Source organism: Oncorhynchus tshawytscha, linkage group LG10, assembly GCF_018296145.1.
Source record: "Oncorhynchus tshawytscha isolate Ot180627B linkage group LG10, Otsh_v2.0, whole genome shotgun sequence".
NCBI classification, from domain to species: domain Eukaryota; kingdom Metazoa; phylum Chordata; class Actinopteri; order Salmoniformes; family Salmonidae; genus Oncorhynchus; species Oncorhynchus tshawytscha.
In genome coordinates this window covers 66,531,371-66,558,232 of record NC_056438.1, presented here as the reverse complement: position 1 = coordinate 66,558,232, position 26,862 = coordinate 66,531,371, and the positions used below count along the sequence as shown (strand labels likewise).

General features: G+C 42.9%; 2 protein-coding genes across 4 annotated transcripts; both read left to right on the top strand.

Annotated features, from left to right (window-relative positions):
* Positions 1-99: 99 nt before the first annotated feature.
* Positions 100-26,496, top strand: aldh9a1b (aldehyde dehydrogenase 9 family, member A1b). 3 transcript variants are annotated; one of them, XM_024436016.2, is made up of 13 exons: positions 100-154; positions 13,640-13,650; positions 13,855-14,069; positions 14,984-15,129; positions 15,382-15,511; positions 15,886-16,020; positions 16,225-16,421; positions 16,559-16,699; positions 16,819-17,007; positions 17,157-17,244; positions 25,379-25,520; positions 25,758-25,870; positions 26,094-26,496. In XM_024436016.2, exons 3-13 carry the CDS (start codon positions 13,892-13,894, stop codon positions 26,186-26,188), a joined length of 1,554 nt encoding a protein of 517 aa, XP_024291784.1. In that variant the 5' UTR covers positions 100-154; positions 13,640-13,650; positions 13,855-13,891; the 3' UTR covers positions 26,189-26,496. The 3 variants fall into 3 exon arrangements, with proteins under 3 accessions (XP_024291784.1, XP_024291783.1, XP_042184825.1); XM_024436015.2 differs by lacking the exon at positions 100-154 and having other exon boundaries at positions 13,506-13,650; positions 13,859-14,069; XM_042328891.1 differs by lacking the exon at positions 100-154 and having other exon boundaries at positions 13,515-13,650; positions 13,950-14,069.
* LOC112260720 (zinc finger protein 7) lies at positions 7,040-8,779 on the top strand. The gene is made up of 2 exons (XM_024436026.2): positions 7,040-7,458; positions 7,572-8,779. The coding sequence occupies exons 1-2, from the start codon at positions 7,188-7,190 to the stop codon at positions 8,618-8,620; spliced, it is 1,320 nt and encodes a 439-aa protein (XP_024291794.2). The 5' UTR covers positions 7,040-7,187; the 3' UTR covers positions 8,621-8,779.
* Positions 26,497-26,862: the final 366 nt, after the last annotated feature.

Below are 26,862 nucleotides of genomic sequence, written 5' to 3'. Positions count from 1 at the left end.
ATTCTCTTGTATTTATCATTCATTTCCGTAGCACGTCCAATAGTGTTACTTTGTTGCCTGATCGTAGCAGCAGTTCGAGTTAGTACATTTTGGGGTTGAAATAAAGTTTACATTTGATGATTGCATTGTAAAACATCTTTAACATTTCTACAAGGAGCGAAATGCAATGCAACGAAATGTGAAACTGTCAATCAACCACTATTTGTTTACGGATAGTTGAATTGTTTTTCGACTGCCAGCTAGGCTTACTGGATGTGCAGAGCCTTTTGTAACATAAGTTGCATGATTAACGTTACTGCTTGAAGATTTTGTACCCTGTTGGTTTTGACATGACTGATAATAATAGCCTAATTGTTTCTTCCCGTTGTAACTAGGTGTCCACTGTCCCAAGTGCGACTGTCAGAAAGATGCTTCAAAATTTGTTTTGGCTCAGAGGCTGAGACTTGCTGCTCCAGGCCCGGTTTAAGGTTAAGCTCATCGTTAGATCCTTTGTAGGAGCATCGTTAAATCTCTGAACTGTTTGCCTTACCCAGAGCTGCCAACTCTAACGCATTGGCTGTGAGACACTCATTTGAGCCCCTTCTCACACATCGAAAAGTACTGGTTTTATTTTTCAAATTTATTTTTCAAATGAGTCATTTTCAACTGTGATCCAAATGGTTTTGAAATCGGAGCATCTGCACCTGCAATTTAATAACATCACAAGCGGAACCTCTATCATTATTGGCCTGTCTTGCCACGGCACTGAACTGTGGCACATTAAAGCATATGATTGGTCTAGTTATGTAATGGATCAAGATGATTGGATGCACGTTTTAAAGAAAAAACACAATATTAATGGGGTGCTGAATGGGGAGAGATAACGTTCTCTGCAGAGTTTATAAAACTGTAAAAAGAGCAACATGGTAGCTCTGTTTTATGTACAATGTTGTCAACAAAATTAGTTTGCTGTTACTCCCAACTCTATTGCAGAATATAGCCTTTTGACAGCATGTACTAAAGTTGATTTAATCCACACTTGCATTAGTCCCCTCGTTTGGTGATTGGCATGTAGACTGTGACATCGAAAAGCAGCAGATAGAGACCGACAGTATATTTTAGCATAGAAGTTTGGTAGGGTGACCTGATTCTAGGGGGGAAATAAATATAACAATTATTTGGTTGGAGTGTAGGGTCGTCTAAAGGGCATTTTATATTTCCTTCATTCACCAGGTCAGTGGAACAATTCTCATTCTTAACAATGGGCTAAAATATAGGGTAATTGATATACTTGTCACCAAGAACACTACTATTATTCCCAAAAACTTGTTTTATTCCGCTTCATCACAATTTTGCCAGTGTAATCACATATTTGAAATCTGATATGCCTAATTGTCTTTCAAAATTAATTATAGGAGGCTATGTATTTTTTCAGCCATTCATTTACAGTGTTGAATAAGTCATACAGATAAGCATTAGATATGAAATGCTCCAGGCACGTTAGGCAGAGATGATTGGGGGACTCACACCTCATAAACGTATATTTTGTCTATGCAGAGTACAATTATGGCAAGGATCTTCAACTAGTAGGCATAAACCACCTGAATATTGATATTCATTTGATTTTTCTTGAAGGTTGGATGATTTTGAGAAATATATTGTTATAACCAGAACATTTTCAAACACCCAGCACTCGGGAAACATTGATCAGGGGTGGCTAACCCTCCTGGAGAGCGAGCAGGATTTTTTCCCATCCCTATTTTAAAGAGAGAATACCCAAAATACTAAATGTTTGTGTCCTTACCTTGAAAGCAGTCTATGTTAAAGGAAACTGCAATCTATGATTTGGTTACCCACTGTCATCAACCATTAATATAACTATTTCCTGTGCAGGGCCTTGGTGTAGTGGTTACACTTTCCACCTGAGACCAGAGTTTAATCCCTGCTTCCAATCTTCCCACTGTTTTTCCCAATTTCATTATTGTCTGAAAAAAAGTGTCTAACCACCAAAAAAACATGTTTAAAAAATATATTAGGTGGTGCGCTGGTGACCGGCAACATGTGAAGACGCATTTTCTTGGTGCGCCGATCCAGGGCAAACAATTTACTATTAATACTTGACCAACACCTCCCCCACTGTGTTCATTTTGTAACATTTAATTTGGAATCAAACCCAATTTACTACTCTGGACTTTTTTGGGGTGAAAATTTTGGCTTTTTAATCGTTAAAATGTCTAGACAAGGTGGAGGTGGAAAGTTAAGTTCCTAGGCGTACACATCACAGACAAACTGAAATGGCCACCATTGTAATCTAATCAAGAGCGGATACAGGCGTTATTAGGCATGAACAAGCTGGAAGCCTGGACTGAAAGAAAATGGTGACCGATGACCTGAGGGAAGTAACTTCATTAACATATGAAATGGACTCATATACTGTGTGTGTATAAATACAGAGCCAGTGCTCTGGGAAAGTGTGTGTTCCGCGGACCATCTAGGCTTCTGATATGTTTGTATTAAAAGCCTATATTGAATTCACAAGGTCTTGTAAGTGTTATATTTTGAAACGATCCTCCACGACACCTTCAACCGCAAGGCTCTCCAGAGGGTGGTGCGGTCTACACAACGCATCACCGGGGGCAAACTACCTGCCCTCCATGACACCTACAGCACCCGATGTCACAGGAAGGCCAAAAAGATCAGCAAGGACAACCACCCGAGCCACTGCCTGTTCACACCGCTATAATCCAGAAGGCGAGGTCAGTACGGATGCATCAAAGCTGGGACTGAGAGATAGAAGCTATTTTTCAATCTCAAAGCTATCAGACTGTTAAATAGCCCTCACTAACTCAGTGAGGCTGCTGCCTACACTGAGACCCAATCACTGGACAATTTAATAAATGGATCACTAGTCACTTCAAACAATGCCATTTTAAATAATGCGACTTTAATAATGTTACATCTCATATTACTCATATCACATGTACAGTGGGGCAAAAAAATATTTAGTCAGCCACCAATTGTGCAAGTTCTCCCACTTAAAAAGATGAGAGAGGCCTGTAATTTTCATCATAGGTACACTTCAACTATGACAGACAAAATGAGAAAAGAAATTCCAGAAAATCACATTGTAGGATTTTTTATGAATTTATTTGCAAATGATGGTGGAAAATAAGTATTTGGTCAATTACAAAAGTTTATCTCAATACTTTGTTATATACCCTTTGTTGGCAATGACAGAGGTCAAACGTTTTCTGTAAGTCTTCACAAGGTTTTCACACTGTTGCTGGTATTTTGGCCCATTCCTCCATGCAGATCTCCTCTAGAGCAGTGATGTTTTGGGGCTGTTGCTGGGGAACACGGACTTTCTAACTCCCTCCAAAGATTTTCTATGGGGTTGAGATCTGGAGACTGGCTAGGCCACTCCAGGACCTTGAAATGCTTCTTACGAAGCCACTCCTTCGTTGCCCGGGCAGTGTGTTTGGGATCATTGTCATGCTGAAAGACCCATCCACGTTTCATCTTCAATGCCCTTGCTGATGGAAGGAGGTTTTCACTCATAATCTCATGATACATGGCCCCATTCATTCTTTCCTTTACACGGATCAGTCGTTCTGGTCCTTTTGCAGAAAAACAGCCCCAAAGCATGATGTTTCCACCCCCATGCTTCACAGTAGGTATGGTGTACTTTGAATGCAACTCAGCATTCTTTGTCCTCCAAACATGACAAGTTGAGTTTTTACCAAAAAGTTATATTTTGGTTTCATCTGACCACATGACATTCTCCCAATCTTCTTCTGGATCATCCAAATGCTCTCTAGAAAACTTCAGACGGGCCTGGACATGTACTGGCTTAAGCAGGGGGACACGTCTGGCACTGCAGGATTTGAGTCCCTGGCGGCGAAGCCTACTGATGGTAGGCTTTGTTACTTTGGTCCCAGCTCTGCAGGTCATTCACTAGGTCCCCCCCGTGTGGTTCTGGGATTTTTGCTCACCGTTCTTGTGATCATTTTGACCCCACGGGGTGAGATCTTGCGTGGAGCCCCAGATCGAGGGAGATTATCAGTGGTCTTGTATGTCTTCCATTTCCTAATAATTGCTCCCACAGTTGATTTCTTCAAACCAAGCTGCTTACCTATTGCAGATTCAGTCTTCCCAGCCTGGTGCAGGTCTACAATTTTGTTTCTGGTGTCCTTTGACAGGTCTTTGGTCTTGGCCATAGTGGAGTTTGGAGTGTGACTGTTTGAGGTTGTGGACAGGTGTCTTTTATACTAATAACAAGTTCAAACAGGTGCGATTAATACAGGTAACGAGTGGAGGACAGAGGAGCCTCTTAAAGAAGATGTTACAGGTCTGTGAGAGCCAGAAATCTTGCTTGTTTGTAGGTGACCAAATACTTATTTTCCACCATAATTTGCAAATAAATTCATAAAAAATCCTACAATGTGATTTTCTGGATTTCTTTTCCTAATTTTGTCTGTTATAGTTGAAGTGTACCTGTGATGAAAATTACAGGCCTCTCTCATCTTTTTAAGTGGGAGAACTTGCACAATTGGTTTCTGACTAAATACTTTTTTGCCCCACTGTAGGTATTTATAGTTGTCCACATATTCTAGGTCGGAACGTCCAGGGTGGTGATGCTAGTTGGGCGGGTTAGTGCAGGCAGCGAACGGTTGAAAAGCATGCATTTGGTTTTACTAGAGTTTAAGAGCATTTGGAGGCCACTGAAGGAGTGTCGTATGGCATTGAAGCTCGTTTGGAGATTAGTTAGCACAGTGTCCAAGGCAGGGCCAGAAGTATACAGAATGGTGTCGTCTGCGTAAAGGTGGATCAGGGAATCGCCCGCAGCAAGAGTGACATCATTGGTATATACAGAGAAAAGAGTCGGCCTGAGAATTTAACCCTGTGGTACCCACATATAGACTGCCAGAGGTCCGGACAACATGCCCTCCGATTTGACACACTGAACTCTGTCTGCAAAGTAGTAGCCAGGAGGAAGGCATGGCCAGCCGTTGAGAAATGCTTATTGAAATTTTAGATTATCATGGATTTATCAGTGGTGACTGTGTTACCTAGCCTCAGTGGTCCAAACATACCAAGACAGCCGTGAAGAGAACACAACAAAACCTTTTTCCCCCGCAGGAGACTGAAAATATTTGGCATGGGTCCCCAGATCCTCTAAAGGTTCTACGGCTGCACCATCGAGCATCCTGACAGGTTGTATCACTGCCTGGTATGGCAACTGCTCGTCATCTGACTGTAAGGTGCTACAGAGGGGTAGTGCGTACGGTCCAGTACATCACTGGGGCCAAGATTACTGCCATCCAGGACCTACATAATAGGCGGTGTCAGAGAAAAGTCCATAAAATTGTCAGAGACTCTAATCACCCAAGTTGTAGATTGTTTTCTCTGCTACTGCACAGCAAGCAGTACTGGAGCACCAAGTCTAGGACCAAAAGGCTTCTCAACAGCTTCTACCCCCCCCAAAAGCCATAAGACTACTGAACAATTAATAAAATCGCCACCGGACTATTTACACTGCTGCTACTCTCTGTTTATTATCAGTACATTGTCACTTCAACCCTACCTACATGTAAACATTACCTCAACTAACCTGTACCCCGCACACTGACTCAGTACCGGTACCCCTGTATATAGCCTCGTTATTGGTATTCTTATTGTGTTACTTTTTCATTATTTTTTACTTTAGTCTATTTGGTAAATTTTTTCTTAACCAACAGTGCAGTTCAAGAAGAGTTATGGGCTTGTAAGCATTTCACGGGAAGGTCAATACTTGTTGTATTTGATGTAGTGTTACATATTTACCTGCAGAATAATACAAATTGTCCCGAGACCACGTTAAATAATTCTGATATTAAGGTAAGATTTGAATGGATAAAGCTGATCTGAGAGCAGCACTGCCTTTCTTTCGATCCCATCAGTATCAACACATGCGCCAACGACACACTTAGTGAACATTTTCTCTATGTGGTATTTTGGGTAATGCAAGTGACTACGATGCAACGGACTCCAGTCCCTACTCTCTGCGGCTCTACATTGCGCCTCATCGTGGACTACAAAGTCCCGCTGAACTTCTGGTGCAGCGACAGAGTGAAAATCAAAGATGTAAACCACTGAGCCGATTTACGAGCTACCTGGTTTCTAAAGTGTAGTCTCAAAGCTCTCCACTTTTATAAGGGTTTATTCAAACATATATTGATTTTAGGCCTATATTCAATCATGACAACCCCAAATGCTTTATTTTATTGATTAAGCTCCACTGTTGGATCTGGATTAAAAGTCACTGTCATTTTATTCAGCTGGTTGAAAACCACTTGTTTGTCACACACACACATCATGTATCATGTTTTCTCATGGCCACACCAAGCTGAATGACTATTAGGCCTAGTTGTTGGGTATTATAACCTACATCAGAATTGGAGGAATACACAATTTACTTGTTGATATAACTTGTCATGTTTCTCATAGCATGTCAGATAGTTTGTCCAGTATGTGTGTGTTTTATATGACTAGCGCTGCTGTTTTGTGATGGCAGGTTGGGTTCTGTGCGAGCTGGAACCCTGTGGGTCTCTTCAATCTGGGCCTAGAACCGTCCCACTTAGATTCAGGGCTACTCAGAAAATTGATTTTCTCTCTGTAAATGTCCTCCCTTTTGTTGCTATTTTCAACCTATTAAGTTAACCTAACGTACCATTTTAATTTGGTTTCAATCAATCTGCAAAGGGTTGTCAATTTACACTCAAGTATGGAAATGTCAGGTATCACATCCCATGCATAACCATGGATTTAAGGATGAGCAACCACATTTAATAACTTCTTAGGAGCATTGTCTAGAGATGTTTTGTCATAATTTGTATCAATTCCATAAACCAATTATTTTTTAAATTGTTTTGGGGAATTAACTTCTTCTGCAGAGAACTGGTTATCTTATTTGTGTTTTCAATTTTATAAGTAGCTGTTTGACTGATTTCACAGAAATATGCACATAAAAGGGCATTTTTTAGAAAGTTTATGGTAACCCTTTCTGTCGTCATTTCCGTTATCAAGCTTTCCGGAAGAACTTTTTTTCCACAAACAATGCTTCTAGCCAGCTTCAAGGAACTGTACAATAGTAGAAACGATTGTTATAAACATTTCACCGAAGCACTACATATTCGTTTTTGTGTAACAACGTTTATTTAAAAAAAACAATGTCTGTTTCTTTCAGTAAACAAATAGCTGCCATCATGGACGTGCTAACTAAGTCAGCTGTTGCAGAAATAACCAAACTTGTAGACGAGGGCACTGTAGTGCTACGGCTTGAAATGTGTCGGAAAGAAAATGAGATAGAAGGGCTTCAAAATAGTTTACAGCTAATGGAAAGAGAACTGAGGAAAGCTCAAAGGGAAGCAACAACACGAGTGACAAATGACAGGCAACATGCCGAGGGAATTCAGGTTGGGAGTGGGACTCCACAAAAAGGTGAGAGGCAAACTTACTCTTAGTGGTACAAGTCAGGTTATTTTGCATTGTTCAGTGTTTTATTGCTTATTTGACTTTATAATTTCTCAAAATGACAAACTGTCTACTTCCAGGTGATGAAGAGGACCAGAAATCCCAAACTATGCCTGTAGAGGACCCAGTAGAGAGCTTCAATGAGCTGCAGCGTTCTGGACACCTTGAAGAGGCGAGGGGTGGACTGGAGTTTCTGGTGAAAGCAGAGCAGGTGGAAGAACATGTAGCCCAGGGAACCATACAAGATCCAGGATTCACAGACAGTGTGGACTTTAGAATGGACGAGAGAGATAGTCAGCTGTGGTCCTCTGTTACACAAGGACTAAGTGGGAATAATTCTGGCCACCCAGATGGGTCTTACTCTACAGGGAGATGCTTACAGATGTTCTCATCTCAGGCAGATCAATATCCCGCTCCCATCCCATCCCATCCTTCCTGTAACTCTTTGTCCATTGTAGGGAAACCACTGGATGACATATTCAGCACTGTCCCACTGAAAGTGGAGCCTGAGAGGCATCCTGTGTATCATGACAATGCCATGTCTGAGTCCATACAAGCTGTGCAGGGGCAGTACAGAGATACTCTGCATCCTGTTGTGAGGGAGGGCTTGATTTTACAGCCCAGTATGCAGCAGCCAGGACCTTCTTCACAAGGGCTCTTCAGAGCAACTGAGATTACATCAGAATCACACTCACGCAACCAAGAGCATATTCTTAATAAGAACAGATTGAAAACAAAGAGGATGGTAAATGTTTGGAGAGCTGCGCCAAACCAAAAAGTGTTCATCTGCTCATTGTGTGGAAAGAGCTTCCACCGCCATTGTCAACTTGAAGCACACCAGCACTCTCATGCTGGAGTCAAGCCATACAGATGTCTTGAGTGTGGGAAAAGTTTTACTCAGAAAAATAGACTTAAGTCACATCAGAGTGTTCACACGGGTGAGAGACCTTTCAGTTGCAGACTCTGTGGCAAGATGTTTACAAGGCAGGACAACTGCCAAAGACATGAGCGATTTCACAGTGGACAAAAGCCATTTAGTTGTGTTCAGTGTGGTAAAAGTTTCACGGTTCTCCGTAACCTCAAACTACATCAAAAATATCAATGTAAATTTGCCAATGTCAGAATATAAGATGGCATGTTGTACAGTGTTTTCCTCAGCATTGTACAGTTAATGAACTGTTTACATATGTTGATTGTTGAGCCGTTCAACTGTACTGAGATTAGCAGGTTTAGGTTTCCAAATTGTCATTGGTATCTACATTATGAAGTATTAAAGATGTTAATCCTCTTTTTCATGTTATTTTTCTTTGCCTCATCAAGAAAGCAACAGCTCCACTTGTTATTTTCTACCCATTAACTCAATTATCCATTTTTACTGGTGTATGACAGGTGTATGAAATCAAGCACACAGCCATGCAACTTCCTTAGACAAACATTGGCATTAGAATGGCCTTACTGAAGAGTTCAGTGACTTTCAACGTGTCACCGTCATAGGATGCCACCTTTCCAACAACTAAGTTTGTCAAATTTCTGCCCTGCTAGAGCGGCCCGGTCAACTGTAAGGTCTGTTATTGTTAAGTGGAAACGTCTAGGAGCAACAACGGCTCAGCCGCAAAGTGGTAGGCCACACAAACTCACAGAACAGGACCACCGAGTGCTGAAGCTCATAGCGCGTATAAATTGTCTGTCCTCAGTTGCAATACTCACTACCGAGTTCCAAACGGCCTTTGGAAGCAACATCAGCACAAGAACTGTTCGTCGGGAGCTTCATGAAATGGGTTTCCATGACCAAGCAGCCGCACACAAGCCTAAGATTACCAGGCACAATACCAAGTGTCAGCTGGAGTGGTGTAAAGCTTGCCGCCATTGGACTTTGGAGCAGGGGAAACGCGTTCTCTGAAGTGATCAAATCAAATTCAAATCAAATTTATTTACAGTATATCACAAAAGTGAGTACACCCCTCACATTTTTGTAAATATGAGTATATCTTTTCATGTGTCAACACTGAAGAAATGACACATTGCTACAATGTAAAGTAGTGAGTGTACAGCTTGTATAACAGTGTAAATTTACTGTCCCCTCAAAATAACTCAACACACAGCCATTAATGTCTAATTCGCTGGCAACAAAAGTGAGTACACCCCTAAGTGAAGATGTCTAATGGGGAGCTACAGTTCATTGAGGGAACCATAAATGCCAACATGTACTGTGACATACTGAAGCAGAGCATGATCCCCTCCCTTCGGAGACTGGGCCTCAGGGCAGTATTCCAACATGATAACGACCCCAAACACACCTCCAAGACGACCACTGCCTTGCTAAAGAAGCTGAGGGTAAAGGTGATGGACTGGCCAAGCATGTCTCCAGACCTAAACCCTATTGAGCATCTGTGGGGCATCCTCAAACGGAAGGTGGAGGAGTGCAAGGTCTCTAACATCCTTCAGCTCCGTGATGTCGTCATGGAGGAGTGGAAGAGGACTCCAGTGGCAACCTGTGAAGCTCTGGTGAACTCCATGCCCAAGAGGGTTAAGGCAGTGCTGGAAAATGATGGTGGCCACACAAAATATTGACACTGGGCCCAATTTGGACATTTTCACTTAGGGGTGTACTCACTTTTGTTGCCAGCGGTTTAGACATTAATGGCTGTGTGTTGAGTTATTTTGAGGGGACAGCAAATGTACACTGTTATGCAAGCTGTACACTCACTACTTTACATTGTAGCAAAGTGTCATTTCTTCAGTGTTGTCACATGAAAAAATATACTCAAATATTTACAAAAATGTGAGGGGTGTACTCACTTTTGTGATATTCTGCATATAGCCCTTCTTACATCCGCTGATATCTCAAAGTACTGTACAGAAACCCAGCCTAAAACCCCAAACAGCAAGCAATGCAGGTATAGAAGCACGGTGGCTAGGAAAAACTCCCTAGAAAAGCAAAAACCTAGGAAGAATAACCTATAGAGGAACCAGGCTATGAGGGGTGGCCAGTCCTCTTCTGGCTGTGCTGGGTGGAGATTATAACAGAACATGGCCAAGATGTTCAAATGTTCATAAATGACCAGCATGGTCAAATAATAATAATCACAGTAGTTGTCGAGGGTGCAGCAAGTCAGCACCTCAGGAGTAAATGTCAGTTGGCTTTTCATAGCCGATCATTAAGAGTATCTCTACCGCTCCTGCTGTCTCTAGAGAGTTGAAAACAGCTGGTCTGGGACAGGTAGCACTTCCTGTGACCAGGTCAGGGTTCCATAGCCGCAGGCAGAACAGTTTAAACTGGAGCAGCAGCATGGCCAGGTGGACTGGGGACAGCAAGGAGTCATCATGCCAGGTAGTCCTGAGGCATGGTCCTAGGGCTCAGGTCCTCCGAGAGAGAGAAAGAAAGAGAGAATTAGAGAGAGCATACTTAAATTCACACAGGACACCGGATAAGACAGGAGAAGTACTCCAGATATAACAAACTGACCCTTGACCCCCCGACACAAACTACTGCAGCATAAATACTGGAGGCTAAGACAGGAGGGGTCAGGAGACACTGTGGCCCCATCCAATGATACCCTTGGACAGGGCCAAACAAGAAGGATATAACCCTACCCAAGTGATGAATCAAGCTTCACCATCTGGCAGTCTGACAGCCCGAATGCAAAGTGCAAACTATAAAGTTTGGTGGAGGAATAATGGTCTGGGGCAGTTTTTCATGGTTCGGGCTAGGCTCCTTAGTTACAGTGAAGTTAAATCTTAAATCTTACAACGTACAATGATATTCTAGACGATTCTGTGCTTCCAACTTTGTGGCAACCGTTTAGGGAAGGACCTTTCCTGTTTCAGCATGACAATGCCCCTGTTCACAAAGTGAGGTCCATACAGAAATGGTTTGTTGAGATCGGTGTGGAAGAACTTGACTGGCCTGCACAGAGCCCTGACCTCAACTCCATTGAACACCTTTGGGATGAATTGGAATGCCAACTTCGAGTCAGACCTAATCGCCCAACACCAGTGCCCGACATCACTAATGCTCTTGTGAATGAATGTCCCCACAGCAATGTTCTAGTGCATCTAGTGGAAAGCCTTCCCAGAAGAGTGGAGGCTGTTATAGCATTAAAGGGGGACCAACTCCATGCTAATGCCCATGATTTTGGAATGAGATGTTTGACGAGCAGGTGTCCCCATAGTTTTGGTCATACTGTATGTTTCTACTCCATAAACCAATAAGGGCGTGTATTAGAACGTTTACGGTAACCCCTTCTGTCCTAATTTACGGACATTAAACAACAATGCTGCACGATAGTAAATACAATTGTTATAAACATTTCACAGAGGCGCTAGCATTGCATATTCGTTTTTGTGTGTGTAACAACGGGGATTTTATTAGAAGAACAATGTCTAACACTTTCATTCAGTACACAAATAGCTGCAATCATGGATGTGCTATCAAAGGAGGCTTTTGCAGAAATAACCAAATGTATGAGTATGTATGAGTGCACCGTCGTGCTTCGGGTTGAAATGTGTCGGGAAGAAAATGAGAGAAGGCCTTCAAAATAGTTTACAGCTGATGGAAAGGTCAAAGGAAAGTAACAGCACGAGTGGCAAATGACATGCAACATGCTGAGGAAATTCAAGTTGGGAGTGGGACTCCACAAAAAGGTAAGACGCAAACTGATTTAGAGCTATGAAAGCCAAGTTATTTTGCACTGTTCAAGCTTTTGTTTGATTGCTTATTTGACTTTACGATTACTATACTTACAGGTGATGAAGAGGAACAGAAAGGCCAAACCATGCCTGTAGAGGACCCAGTAGAGAGCTTCAATGAGCTGCAGCGTTCTGGACACCTTGAAGAGGCGAGGGGTGGACTGGAGTTTCTGGTGAAAGCAGAGTAGGTGGAAGAACATGTAGCCCAGGGAACCATACAAGATCCAGGAATCACAGACAGTGTGGACTTTAGAATGGACGAGAGAGATAGTCAGCTGTGGTCCTCTGTTACACAAGGACTAAGTGGGAATAATTCTGGCCACCCAGATGGGTCTTACTCTACAGGGAGATGCTTACAGATGTTCTCATCTCAGGCAGATCAATATCCCGCTCCCATCCCATCCCATCCCATCCACCCTGTAACTCTTTGTCCGTTGTAGAGAAACCACTGGATGACATATTCAGCACTGTCCCACTGAAAGTGGAGCCTGAGAGGCATCCTGTGTATCATGACGATGCCATGTCTGAGTCCATACATGTTGTGCAGGAGCAGTACAGAGATACTCTGCATCCTGTTGTGAGGGAGGGCTTGATTTTACATCCCAGAATGCAGCAGCCAGGACCTTCTTCACAAGGGCTCTTGAGAGCAACTGAGATTACATCAGAGTCACACTCACACAACAAAGAGCATATTCTTAATAAGAACAGATTGAAAACAAAGAGGTTGGTAAATGTTTGGAGAGCTGTACCAAACCAAAAAGTGTTAATCTGCTCATTGTGTGGAAAGAGCTTCCACCGCCATTGTCAACTTGAAGCACACCAGCACTCTCATGCTGGAGTCAAGCCATACAGATGTCTTGAGTGTGGGAAAAGTTTTACTCAGAAAAAAAGACTTAAGTCACATCAGAGTGTTCACACGGGTGAGAGACCTTTCAGTTGCAGACTCTGTGGCAAAATGTTTACAAGGCAGGACAACTGCCAAAGACGAGAGATTTCACAGTGGACAGGAGCCATTTAGTTGTATGCAGTGTGGTAAAAGTTTCCCAGTTCTCTGTAACCTCAAACTACACCAAAAACATAAATGTAAATTTGCCAATGTAAGATTGCATGTTGTTCAGTTTTCCTCAGCATTATACAGTTAATGAACTGTTTGTGCTAATTGTTGATCCATTCAACTGTACTGAGATTAGCAGGTTTAGATTTCCAACATGTAATTGGTTTCTACATAATTAATCAACTATTTAAGGTGTTGAACCTCTTTTTAATGTCATTTTTTCTTTGCCTCAAGAGCCAAACAGCTGCATGGATTGAATTACTTTGCGCGTGTTCTCCTGTAGTTACGGTTAATTTCCATAGCAACATTTCTCGTAGCAGCAGTTCGTGGTCGTGCATTTTGGGGTTAAATATAAAGTTTACATTTGATGATCGCATTGTAAAACATCTTTAACATTTCTACAAGGACATGTTTGTGTAAGTTCAATGCAACGACATGTGGAACTGATATTTTGTTACAACTGTCAGTAAATCGCTATATTTGTTTACGGATAGTTTAATTGTTGCCACAGTTCGACTGCCAGCTAACGTTAGCCTGCTACATTTTGTAACATAAATGCATGATTATTGCTTGAGGGTTTTGTTCACTGTTTTTGACTTAACTACTGTTTTTTCACGTAGCTAGGTGTCCACTGTCCGAAGTCCGACTGTCAGAAAGATGCTTCAAAAGCTTGTTTTGTTCCGGTTTCTCCGACCTGCTGCTATACTCTCTGCAGCTCTACGTTGTGCCTCATCGGGGACCGTGGACGTCAAAGTCCCGCTGAACTTCTGGTGCGGGGACAGAGTAAAGATCAAGGATGTGTCAACCACTGAGCCCGTTTACGAACCTGCAACTGGTAGCTACCTGGTTTCTAAAGAGTACTCTCTGAAAGCTCTGTCGACTTTTATAACGATTTATTTGATCAGAACTTGATTTTTACATGTTCATACACCCAAAGTGCTTTTTCTTTTATTGATCAACCTCCACTGTTGGACTTAGATATGAAGTCACTGTAATTTTATTCAGCTGGCTGAAAACCAATTGTTTTGTCACATGACACATGTATCCTGTAATAAACGTTTCACTGTTTCCTTGTTACGGTCACACTCCGTGGAATGGGTATATAGTTGATGGGTGTGCCCACATCAGAATTGGAGAAATACACCATTTACTTGTTGATATAACTTGTCATGTTTCTCATAGCATGTCAGATTGTGTGTGTGTGTGTGTGTGTGTGTGTGTGTGTGTGTGTGTGTGTGTGTGTGTGTGTGTGTGTGTGTGTGACTAGTGCTATAATGGCACAGATACGAAGATGAGTCCTTTATCTCTATGGTTGCGCCTCATTGGGGACTGTGGAGGTCAAAGTCCCACTAAAGGTTAATGGAAAACTGAAATTGATCTTAGGTCTATATTAATTTATGTTAACCCAAAATGCTTTCTTATATTGATTCATCTCCACTGTTGGGCTTTGATCTGAAGTCATTGTCTTTTTATTAAGCTGTCTGAAAACCAATTGTTTTTCACACACACGTCATGTATCCTGTCATAAACTTTGTTTCCTTGTTATGGTCACACTAAGCTGAATGGGTATAGGCATAGTTGATGCGTATATACCCTACACTGGAGTGGAGGAATACACAATTTCCTAGTACTACGTTGATATAACTTCTGTCATGTTTCTCATAGCATGTCAGATAGTTTGTCCAGTGTGTGTGTATAAAATAAAAGGTGAAATAAAATATGACAAGCGCTGCTGTTTTGTGCTGGCAGGTCGGGTCCTGTGTGAGCTAGAGCTCTGTGGGTCTGTGGAGGTGAACCAGGCAGTGCAGGCAGCCCAGTCTGCCTACCAGGCCTGGAGCCGGATGTCAGGCATGGAGAGGGCACACATCATGATAGAAGCTGCCCGTATCATTGAGGTATCCATCCCAGAATGCATCTCTTTTTGATACCAGATTTTGATGATCAGTCACTCCAAATTCACAGTCTATTCTGCCCCCCACACAGTCAGAACTGAAAACAGAATCCATCTCATTGCTCAAGATTATACTGTTTGCACATGCTGTAGGTTAACTTGAGTGTACTAATTTGGAATGCACTCAAAAGTCAGTTCATTTGAGTTTTTGGATTGAAGTCTCTGACTATTAAACTTGCTCTCCTGTTGTGGACAGAACAGGAGAGAAGACATTGCGGAGATCGAGGTGGTGAACAACGGGAAGTCCATCACAGAAGCCCGAATGGACGTGGACTCTGCCAGACTGTGTATAGAGTATTACGCTGGAGTGGCCAGCACTCTGGCAGGTTGGCATGACGATGGATAGGGGGGGTTACACTGGGTCATAATAGGAATTCTGATGCAGTTGGGGGGAGGATAGCCAGAAGAGGACTGGCCACCCCTCAGCCTGGGTCCTCTCTAGGTTTCTTCCTAGGTTTTGGCCTTTGTAGGGAGTTTTTCCTAGCCACTGTGCTTCTACACCTGCATTGCTTGCTGTTTGGAGTTTTAGGCTGGGTTTCTGTACAGCACTTTGAGATATCAGCTGATGTAAGAACGGCTATATAAATAAATTTGATTTGATTGTTGGCATTAGTGTGTAGTAAAGATATCAAGATGACTAGGTATGCCACTGACCACTAATGGTGTTGATTGACACTGTTTGCCCGTTCTGTCCATCTAGGCCAGCATATCCAGCTACCCGGAGGCTCCTTTGCCTACACACGGCGGGAGCCTCTAGGCGTCTGTGTGGGGATCGGTGCATGGAACTACCCCTTTCAGATAGCAGCCTGGAAGTCGGCCCCAGCCCTGGCCTGTGGTATGACCACACACTCTTTTTTAAAGTTACAGTATAAAGTCAAAGACACACTTTATTGCCATAATTGTTACTATGCAAAACAATGCAACAGTAATCTTTTAAACTTGCTCAATTTACATTGACACAAACACAATTGATAGAAATAAAAAAAATCAATAATACACAAACATTCCTTTTCCCTCTGTCTTGCTCTCACCCCATCAGGCAACTCCATGGTGTTCAAGCCTTCACCTGTGACTCCAGTGACGGCGGTGATGCTGGCGGAGATTTATGCCAAGGCCGGGGCCCCAGAGGGGCTGTTCAACATAGTTCAGGGTGGGCAGGAGACAGGCAACCTGCTCTGCCACCACCCGGACGTGGCTAAGGTCTCCTTCACCGGCAGTGTGCCCACAGGCAAGAAGGTAATTCTAAAAATCCCAGAATAAGATCGCAATTTAATTTTTTTTGTGTTGAGACTATAATTCATACAATGTCCATTGTAATTGTGGGAAAAGTAGTCTTTGGCATTAACACATAACAAATCACTCTTAACCCTCAGATTATGGAGATGTGCTCCAAGGGGGTAAAGCAAGTGACTCTGGAACTTGGTGGGAAGTCTCCTCTGCTCATTTTTGAGGACAGTGACCTGGGGAACGCAGTGAAGGGGGCTCTCATGGCCAACTTCCTATCCCAGGGCCAGGTAGGGTGTGGGGTTTTACAAGTTTCAGCGCTTTTGATCCCAAGTTTCAGCTCTTTCAACGCGGTGACACAGTCCTTATAACACCAGCTCCTCTATGAATGTGTTTTTGTTCAACCCAGGTTTGCAGCAATGGGACCCGGGTGTTTGTTCAGAGGCAGATGTTGCCTGAGTTCCTGGAGGAGGTTGTGAGGAGGACCAAGGACATTGAGATAGGGGACCCACTACTGGAGAGAACTCGTATGGGAGCACTGGTCAGCCGGCCACACCTTGACAGAGTCCTGGGCTACGTCGAACAGGCCAGGAAAGAGGTACAATTCAAAGAGACTAAAAGTACCTCTTTTCAATAGTATTATCTTAAGTTCCTGGTAAGCCGTAAGAATCAGATCAGACCAATTAATAAGGGGCAAAAATGATGTCACTGACAAGTAAATTGAAGACCATTTTACTCTGACTCTAGGGTGCCAAGGTGTTGTGTGGAGGGGAACCCTTCGTTCCTTTAGATCCCAAACTCAGAGGTGGATACTACATGACACCATGTGTATTGGGTGAGTCTAGTTTTTATTATTATGGACTATTGGAAGTACACTCCCCTACCTATGTATTTGGACTCTCTATACTCGAGCATTTTGGATTTGAGATCAAATCTTTTATATGAGGGGACTGTATGGAATGTCACCTTTTATTTGAGGTTATTTTCATACATATCTCATTTAGAAATTAAAGCACTTCATAGATCTAGACTCCCCCGTTTGAAGATGTGAGTATTCTGACAAATTTCACTTATAGTTTACCAAAGTAGTCAAAAAGTAGAATATTTGGTCCCATATTTCTAGCAAGTAATGACTACATCACGCTTGTGACACTACAAACTCGTTGGTTGCATTTGTAGTTTGTTTTGGTTGAGTTTTGGGTTATGGTTTGCCCAATAGGAACTGAATGATGACTGGAGTAATTTACTTTCTAAGTGAGTAGATAAGATGTTTCTGAACACTTCTAATTCAATCTTAATAATGCCATGATTAAGAAAAATCATGAATGAACAATGATGAGTGAGAAAGTTAGAGGCTACAACAAATCATGCTAACCTCTCACCCATTACCAATAATGAAGAGATTAGCATTTTGGGGGGGCTATCATCTTTCTCACTCATCATCATTCACGATTCATTCATGATTATCCATAATCATGGTAGCATCTACATTCACGTAGAAATGTTCACAAACATCTTCTATTCTTACTTACAATAAAAATGTCTCCAAAATGAGACCATACATTATTCACCATTTACTTCCTATTGGACAAAACATAATCTGTGACACAATCAAAACAAGCTGTAAATGCATTCAACAAGTAGAGCCATAAGTACAGGACTTCACGGGTCCAAAAAGTTGGGGGAAAAAAGTTTCCCACCCAGACCTGATATGCATAAATACATTTTTAAAACCCGTTCTGAATGGACCCGAGGATAACTAGAACCCGTGCCGTATAGACGTGGTTGGGTCCGAGTGAGGGAAGCGGCAGAAAAGTATTATTTTTTTAAAGCTACTTTATTAACCAGAGCTGATAACTTGTGAGAGGAGGGAGAGAGAGGTGCTGCTCTAGCAGGCGGGGGAGGGGCCATACTGTGAGCCAGTGACACGGGTGCAGGGAGGGAGAGACTGCAACCAACCAAGCCTACTACTATAGTAGACTAATAGCTGCCATAGCTAGGTTATTTATCCTCAAATATGATTATGTAGTACCTGTCTTGACTTTGTTAAACCAAGATGGTGTAGCAGTCAAACTTGTTTGTCTTTGTCTTATCCCGTGTAAATAGCCGGTTCTTTTCGTGTATATTTTTAATCTCACTTTCTATCTACGAACTAAATATACTTTCCTGCAATCTGCCTCCTACAATATGGTACGGATCTGATATTTTTATAACCGGAACTTCCATCAGGAGGTAGTCAGCTAACTAGCTACTAGTCTTTGTTAGCCACGGCTAGCGGTCTTCACCTTTAGCTCGGATACCAGCCAGCCTTAGCCCGAACAATACCTGCCAGTCTGCACAGCGCGATATCAACCCAGAGCATATCGGACTGCTTCTCTCAACCACATCACCGGATTCCTGCCACTCTGGATCATTACACCGGATCATCGCAGCTAGATAGCTGCAAACGAGTGGCTACTGTTAGCTAACGCCTCTGTCCCGAAGCAAGCACCAGTTAGCCTTGAGCTAGGTCCATATACCAGCTAATTCTAGGGCTACAATACCTCTTTTGCTAATTGGCCTAGACCCTTTATTGTCGACACGGAGCCCCGCCGATCCATCACGATTGGTCTGCCGACGTAATTGCCCGACGTGGTCTCAACAGGCTATTCCGTTATGATGTCACTGAAGAACCATCTGCTAGCCCCGGCTCGCTAGCCTTCTGAACGCTGTGTTCCCCGCTCGCCTAGCATAGTAGTGACTACCAAATGGCCCCCTGACTCACCTATTGCTGTTCATTCGACCCTATGATCACTTGGCTACACAGATGATGCCCCCTGGACTGTTTCAATAATACAGTACCTAATTTTGTTTATCTGTCGGCCCCAGCCTCGAACTCAGGCCCTGTATGTACCTAACTGACCCGCTCTGCCCATTCATCGCCATTTACCCGTTGTTGTCTTAGCTCTCCCGATCAATACCTGTGATGCCTCTCTCTATTGTCAATATGCCTTGTCTACTGCTGTCTCGGCTAGTTCTTAGTGTTTTGTTTCACTGTAGCCCTCAGTCCCGCTCAACATGCCTTAGATAGCTCTTTTGTTACACCCCACACACATGCAGAGACCTCACCTGGCTTAACTGGTGCCTCCAGAGACGAAACCTCTCTCATCGTCCGTCACTCAACGCCTAGGTTTACCTCCACTGTACTCACATCCCACCATACCCTTGTTTGTACATTATGCCCTGAATCTATTCTACTACGCCCAGAAATCTTCTCCTTTTTATTGTTCCCAACGCACTAGATGACCAGTTCTTATAGCCTTTTACCGTACCCTTGTCCTACTCCTCCTCTGTTCCTCTGGTGATGTAGAGGTTAACCCAGGCCCTGTAGCTCCAAGTTCCACTCCTATTCCCCAGGCGCTATCATTTGTTGACTTCTGTAACCTTAAAAGTCTTGGTTTCATGAATGTTAGCATCAGAAGCCTCCTCCCTAAGTTTGTTTTATTCACTGCTTTAGCACATTACGCCAACCCAGATGTCTTAGCCGTGTCTGAATCCTGCCTTAGGAAGGACATCAAAAATTCTGACATTTTCATCCCCAACTACAACATTTTCCACCAAGATAGAACTGCCAAAGGGGGCGGAGTTGCAATCTACTGCAGAGATAGTCTGCAGAGTTCTGTCATGCTATCCAGGTCTGTGCCGCTTGTTATCCAGGTCTGTGCCGCTTGTTATATCAGCCACCAGCTGTGCCCTGGACACCATATGTGAACTGATTGCCCCCCTTTTATCTTCAGAGTTCCTACTGTTAGGTGACCTAAACTGGGATATGCTTAACACCCCGGCCGTCCTACAATCTAAGCTAGATGCCCTCAACCTCACACAAATTATCAAGGAACCTACCAGGTATAACCCTACAGCCGTAAACACAGGCACCCTCATAGATATCATCCTGACCACCTGCCATTTAAATACACCTCTGCTGTCTTCAACCAGGATCTCAGCGATCACTGCCTCATTGCCTGCGTCCGTAATGGGTCCGCAGTCAAACGACTACCCCTCATCACTGTCAAACGCTCCCAAAAACACTTCAGTGAGCAGGCCTTTCTAATCGACCTGGCCCGGGTATCCTGGAAGGATATTGACCTCATCCCATCAGTAGAGGATGCCTGGTAATTCTTTAAAAGTGCTTTCCTCACCATCTTAAATAAGCATGCCCAGTTCAAAAAATGTAGAACTAAGAACAGATATAGCTCTTGGTTCACTCCAGACTTGACTGCCCTTGACCTGCGCAAAAACATCCTGTGGCATACTGCATTAGCATTGAATAGCCCCCGCAATATGCAACTTTTCAGGGAAGTTTGGAACCAATATACACAGTCAGTTAGGAAAGCAAAGGCTAGCTTTTTCAAACAGAAATTTGCATCCTGTAGCACAAACTCCAAAAAGTTTTGGGTCACTGTAAAGTCCATGGAGAATAAGAGCACCTCCTCCCAGCTGCCCACTGCACTGAGGCTAGGAAACACTGTTACCACCAATAAATCTACGATTAATTTCAATAAGCATTTTTCTACGGCTGGCCATGCTTTCCACCTGGCTACCCCTATCCCGGGCCAACAGCTCTGCACTCCCCACAGCAACTTGCCCAAGCGCCCCCGCTTCAACTTCACCCAAATCCAGAAAGCTGATGTTCTGAAAGAGCTGCAGAATCTGGATCACTACAAATCAGCTGGGCTAGACAATCTGGACCTTCTCTTTCTAAAATGATCCACCGCATATCGTCTGAGATCCCTAAAGATTGAAAAGCTGCCGCGGTCATCCCCATTTTCAAAGGGGGTGACACTCTAGACCCAAACTGTTACAGACCTATATCTATCCTTCCCTGCCTCTCTAAAGTCTTCGAAAGCCATGTTAACAAACAGATCACCGACCATTTCGAATCCCACCGTACCTTCTCCGCTATGCAATCTAGTTTTCGAGCTGGTCATGGGTGCACCTCAGCCACTCTCAAGGTCCTAAACGATATCATAACCGCCATCTTCATCGACCGTCTTCATCGACTTGGCCAAGGCTTTCGACTCTTGTCAATCACCGCATTCTTATCGCCAGACTTAACAGCCTTGGTTTCTCAAATGTCTGCCTCGCCTGGTTCACCAACTACTCCTCAGATAGAGTTCAGTGTGTCAAATCGGAGGGCCTGTTGTCCGGACCTCTGGCAGTCTCTATGGGGGTGCCACAGGGTTCAATTCTCGGGCTGACTCTTTTCTCTGCATATATCAATGATGTCGCTCTTGTTGCTGGTGATTCTCTGATCCACCTCTACGCAGACAACACCATTCTGTATACTTCTGGCCCTTCTTTGGACACTGTGTTAACAAACCTACAGACGAGCTTCAATGCCATACAACACTCCTTCTGTGGCCTCCAACTGCTCTTAAATGCAAGTAAAACTAAATGCATGCTCTTCAACCGATCACTGCCCGCCCGACTAGCATCACTACTCTGGACGTTTCTGACTTAGAATATGTGGACAACGACAAATACCTAGGTGACTGGTTAGACTGTAAACTCTCCTTCCAGACTCACATTAAGCATCTCCAATCCAAAATTAAATCTAGAATCGGCCTCCTTCACTTATGCTGCTAAACATACCCTCGTAAAACTGATTATCCTACCGATCCTTGACATCGGCGATGTCATTTACAAAATAGCCTCCAACACTCTACTGAGCAAATTGGATGTAGTCTATCACAGTGACATCTGTTTTGTCACCAAAGTCCCATATACTACCCACCACTGCGACCTGTATGCTCCCGTTGGCTGGCCCTCGCTTCATATTCGTCGCCAAACCCACTGGCTCCAGGTCATCTACAGTTGAAGTCGAAAGTTTACATACACTTAGGTTGGAGTCATGAAAACTCATTTTTCAACCACTCCACAAATGTGTTGTTAACAAACTATAGTTTTGGCAAGTCGGTTAGGGCATCTACTTTGTGCATGACACAAGTAATTTTTCCAACAAATCTTTACAAACAGATTTCTTCACTTATAATTCACTGTATCACAATTCAAGTGGGTCAGAAGTTTACATATACTAAGTTGACTATGCCTTTAAACAGCTTGGAAAATTACAGAAAATTATGTCATGGCTTTAGAAGCTTCTGATAGGCTAATTGACATAATTTGAGTCAATTTGAGGAGTAGCTGTGGATTTATTTCAAGGCCGACCTTCAAACTCAGTGCCTTTTTGCTTGACATCATGGGAAAATCATAAGAAATCTGCGAAGACCTCAGAAAATAAATTGTAGACCTCCACAAGTCTGGTTCATCCTTGGGGGCAATTTCCAAATACCTGAAGGTACCACGTTCATCTGTACAAACAATAGTACGCAAGTATAAACACCATGGGACCACGCAGCCATCATACCGCTCAGGAAGGAGATGCGTTCTGTCTCCTAGAGATGAACGTACTTTGGTGTGAAAAGTGCAAATCAATCCCAGAACATAAGCAAAAGACCTTGTGAAGATGCTGGAGGAAACAGGTACAAAAGTATCTATATCCACAGTAAAACGAGTCCTATATCGACATAACCTGAAAGGTCACTCAGCAAGGAAGAAGCCACTGTTCCAAAACCTCCATAAAAAAGCCAGACTACGGTTTGCAGCTGCACATGGGGACAAAGATTGCTCTTTTTGGAGAAATGTCCTCTGGTCTGATGAGACAAAAATAGAACTGTTTGGCCATAATGACCATCGTTATGTTTGGAGGAAAAAGGGGGACGCTTGCAAGCCGAAGAACACCATCCCAACAGTGAAGCACGGGGGTGGCAGCATCATGTTGTGGGGGTGCTTTGTTGCAGGAGGGACTGGTGCACTTCACAAAATAGATGGCATCATGAGGCAGGACAATTGTGTGGAAGACATCAGTCAGGAAGTTAAAGCTTGGTCGCAAATTGGTCTTCCAAATGGACAATGACCCCAAGCATACTTCCAAAGTTGTGGCAAAATGGCTTAAAGACAACCAAGTCAAGGTATTGGAGTGGCCATCACAAAGCCCTGACCTCAATCCTATTGAAAATGTGTGGGCAGATCTGAAAAAGTGTGTGCGAGCAAGAAGGCCTACAAACCTGACTCAGTTACACCAACTCTGTCAGGAGGAATCGGCCAAAATTCACCCAACTTATTGTGGGAAGCTTGTGGAAGGCTACCCTAAACGTTTGACCCAAGTTAAACAATTTAAAGGCAATGCTACCAAATACTAATTGAGTGTATGTAAACTTCTGACCCAATGGGAATGTGATGAAAGAAATAAAAGCTGAAATAAATCATTCTCTCTACTATTATTCTTACATTTCACATTCTTAAAATAAAGTGGTGACCCTAACTGACCTAAGACAGGGCATTTTTACGAGAATTAAATGTCAGGAATTGTGAAAAACTGAGTTTAAATGTATTTGGTTAAGGTGTATGTAAACTTCTGACTTCAACTGTATAATTCTTTGCTAGGTAAAGCCCCGCCTAATCTCAGCTCTCTGGTCACCATAACGCACTCCAGCCTGTATATTTCACTGGTCATCCCCAAAGCCAACTCCTCCTTTGGAACGGAACGAATTGCAAAAATCACTGGAGCTGGAGACTTATATCTCCCTCATTAACTTTAAGCATCAGCTGTAAAAGCAGCTTACCGATCATTGCACCTATACACAGCCCATCTGTAAATAGCCCACCCAACTACCTCATCCCCCATACTGTTATTTATTTTTGCTCTTTTGCATCCTAGTATGTCTACTTGCACATCATCATCTGCACATCTATTACTCCAGTGTTAATGCTAAATTGTAATTATTTTGCCACTACGGGCTATTTATTGCCTTTCCCCACTTATCCTACCTCATTTGCTTACACTGTGTATAGATTTTTCTATTGTGTTATTGACTGTATGTTTGTTTATCCCATGTGCAAGTCTGTGTTGTTTTTGGTCCCACTGCTTTGCTTTATCTTGGCCAGGTTGCAGTTGTAAAGGAGAACTTGTTCTCAACTGGCCTACCTGGTTAAATAAAGGTGAAATAACATTTTTAAATTAAATAACCGGGAGAAGCTAGTTAGGTTAAATGAGGCTACTGTGCATGCACTTTCTCATCCTACAGTTACAAATAACAACAACTCCATTCAGAATATTAAGTAGCAGCCTACCTGTTGGCTCTTGGTCATTTAAGCCTGTCCTTGTCCTTTAACTTTTAATTCTGTCATTTTAATTCCATCTTCCATTGATTAGATATCTCTGAACTGTTGCCACACGAGGAGGCTTTATGACTGAAGCCTATTGGCTCTTTGATAACTTGTGATTTGTCGACGACAATAAACTACACGCTTCAGACTCCACTCTCGTGAAAAGCAAGATCAGCAGCATAAATTATAGAATTTGTCCCTCTACTGCAGCAGTCACATTCAGATCTGTACGGGTCCTTCCGGATAAGTTATTTAAAATTGCACATACCTGAGACCCGTGACAATCATCATATCAGAGCCGACCCAGACCCGTGACATTATTCTGGATTCGGAGCCACGTGGGCCCCGTCTTGGGTATTGGGTTACAGGTGGATGAAGACCTCTAGTCACAAGTTTGATGTAGTCATTGTGTGCAAGAAATATGGTACCAAATACTAAACTTTTGACTACTTTAATACACAGTGAAATTTGTAAAATCTTCAAATGGGGGGAGTAGATCTATAAAGTGCTTTAATTTCTAAATTAGATATGTATGAAAATACCCTCAAATAAAAGGTGACTTTCTGTACTGTCACCTCACATGCAACATATATCAAATCCAAATGCTGGAGTACAGACAAATTTCAAAAATGTTCATCACTGTCCCAATACTTACATAAGGGAGTATTTATAGTCTCTTTAGTCAATACTCATTGTACTGGTTTACTATTTATATACCTCTTTCTTTCTCTCCCTCTTGTCCCTGCATCTCTTGGCCATAGGCGACTGCACGGACGACATGACATGTGTGAAGGAGGAGATCTTTGGGCCTGTGATGTCTGTGTTGTCCTTTGAAACAGAGGAGGAAGCTTTGCTGAGGGCCAACAACTCCGCCCTGGGCCTGGCTGCAGGGGTCTTCACCAGGTGATGATGTCATATAACACAGTTATCAGGGTTGTGTTCTGTAGAGAGAACATTTTTGAAACTGAGTGAAACAGGACAGTACTTCCTGGAGTTGTCCAATAAGAACAGTCAGTGTTCCTTTTTGAGTTTCAAAACGTTTTGCTACATTATACCATGAGCACCATCCTTCAGCTTGAGGTACACATTTAATCCCACTTCAGTGTTTGACCTGTTTCTTGCCATGTGTCTGGCCTGTAGTGACGTCAAGCGAGCACACCGTGTAGTGGAACACCTGAAGGCTGGATCCTGCTTCATCAACAACTATAACATCACCCCTGTGGAGGTGCCCTTCGGAGGGTTCAAGATGTCAGGTACAGTCCTACCGTATTCACACCAGATACCTGTCCTTTTCCTCTATGAGAGTATCAGAATTTAAACACGTAGGGGTTATTTGTAGTGTAGTAATCACGTTGGTTTGTTTGAATGCCTTTTTCATAAACATTTTCCACAGTATTTTGTGTTAGGTAGACTGCTGTCAACAATAGTAATAGCATGTGTCAAGAAGAATAAACATTTGCTATTGTCTCTCCACAGGCATCGGGAGAGAGAACGGTCAGGTGACTGTAGAGCACTACACACAAATGAAGTCTGTGTTTGTGGAGATGGGGGACGTTGACAGTCTCTTTTAAACGTCAAGCCAGACCAATGGAGTCATGCAACTCAGAGATGTTCTGGGGGATGAAATACCAGCATCCTGAGACAGAAAAAGGTCTCTGGTACGTAGTTGAATGAAGTATATACAGTAATATTGCCATCCATCTCTGATAGAGTTTAGCTTAGTTAGTTATTCTCCATTAAAAAAAATAGTGTGATAAGATCTCCGTTCTGAGCCAAATGGATAAATCAAAACCCGTGCCTTGATATTTTGTAACAAAATATTTATTAAATTGATTCTCATAACTATGGATGCCTTACATAAAAAAAGTACTTGACATTATGCAGCATGTTGCACTTTTTGTCACACTTTCACTGTTTGCCAATGGATGTAGGTTACAACAGGGTAACTGTGGTGCAGTCACCTGTCAGACGTTTGCCATTTCTGTAACTTTTTGGTCACTTAGACGCTCTTATCCAGGGCGACTTACAGGAGAAATTGGGGTTAAGTGCCTTGCTCAAGTGCACATCGCCAGTTTAAAAAAAAATCTAGTCAGCTCAGGGATTCGACCCAGCAACCTTTCGGTTACTGTCCCAACCTCTTAACTGCTAGGCTACCTGCTGCCCCATTTCTTTGTACAATTGTATTTTTACTTGTACTTTGTATGTATCACCAAATCAATGTTTACCATTTCAAAGCTGTGTGCAT

Excerpts from the sequence above, each read along its gene's own strand:
- LOC112260720 (XM_024436026.2), top strand. The coding sequence starts at position 7,188 with ATGTCTGTTTCTTTCAGTAAACAAATAGCTGCCATCATGGACGTGCTA. Across the intron at positions 7,459-7,571 it reads GAGTGGGACTCCACAAAAAG|GTGATGAAGAGGACCAGAAA; the intron begins GTGAGAGGCAAA and ends GTCTACTTCCAG.
- aldh9a1b (XM_024436016.2), top strand. The coding sequence starts at position 13,892 with ATGCTTCAAAAGCTTGTTTTGTTCCGGTTTCTCCGACCTGCTGCTATA. Across the intron at positions 16,700-16,818 it reads ACTTCCTATCCCAGGGCCAG|GTTTGCAGCAATGGGACCCG; the intron begins GTAGGGTGTGGG and ends TGTTCAACCCAG. Across the intron at positions 25,871-26,093 it reads CGGAGGGTTCAAGATGTCAG|GCATCGGGAGAGAGAACGGT; the intron begins GTACAGTCCTAC and ends GTCTCTCCACAG.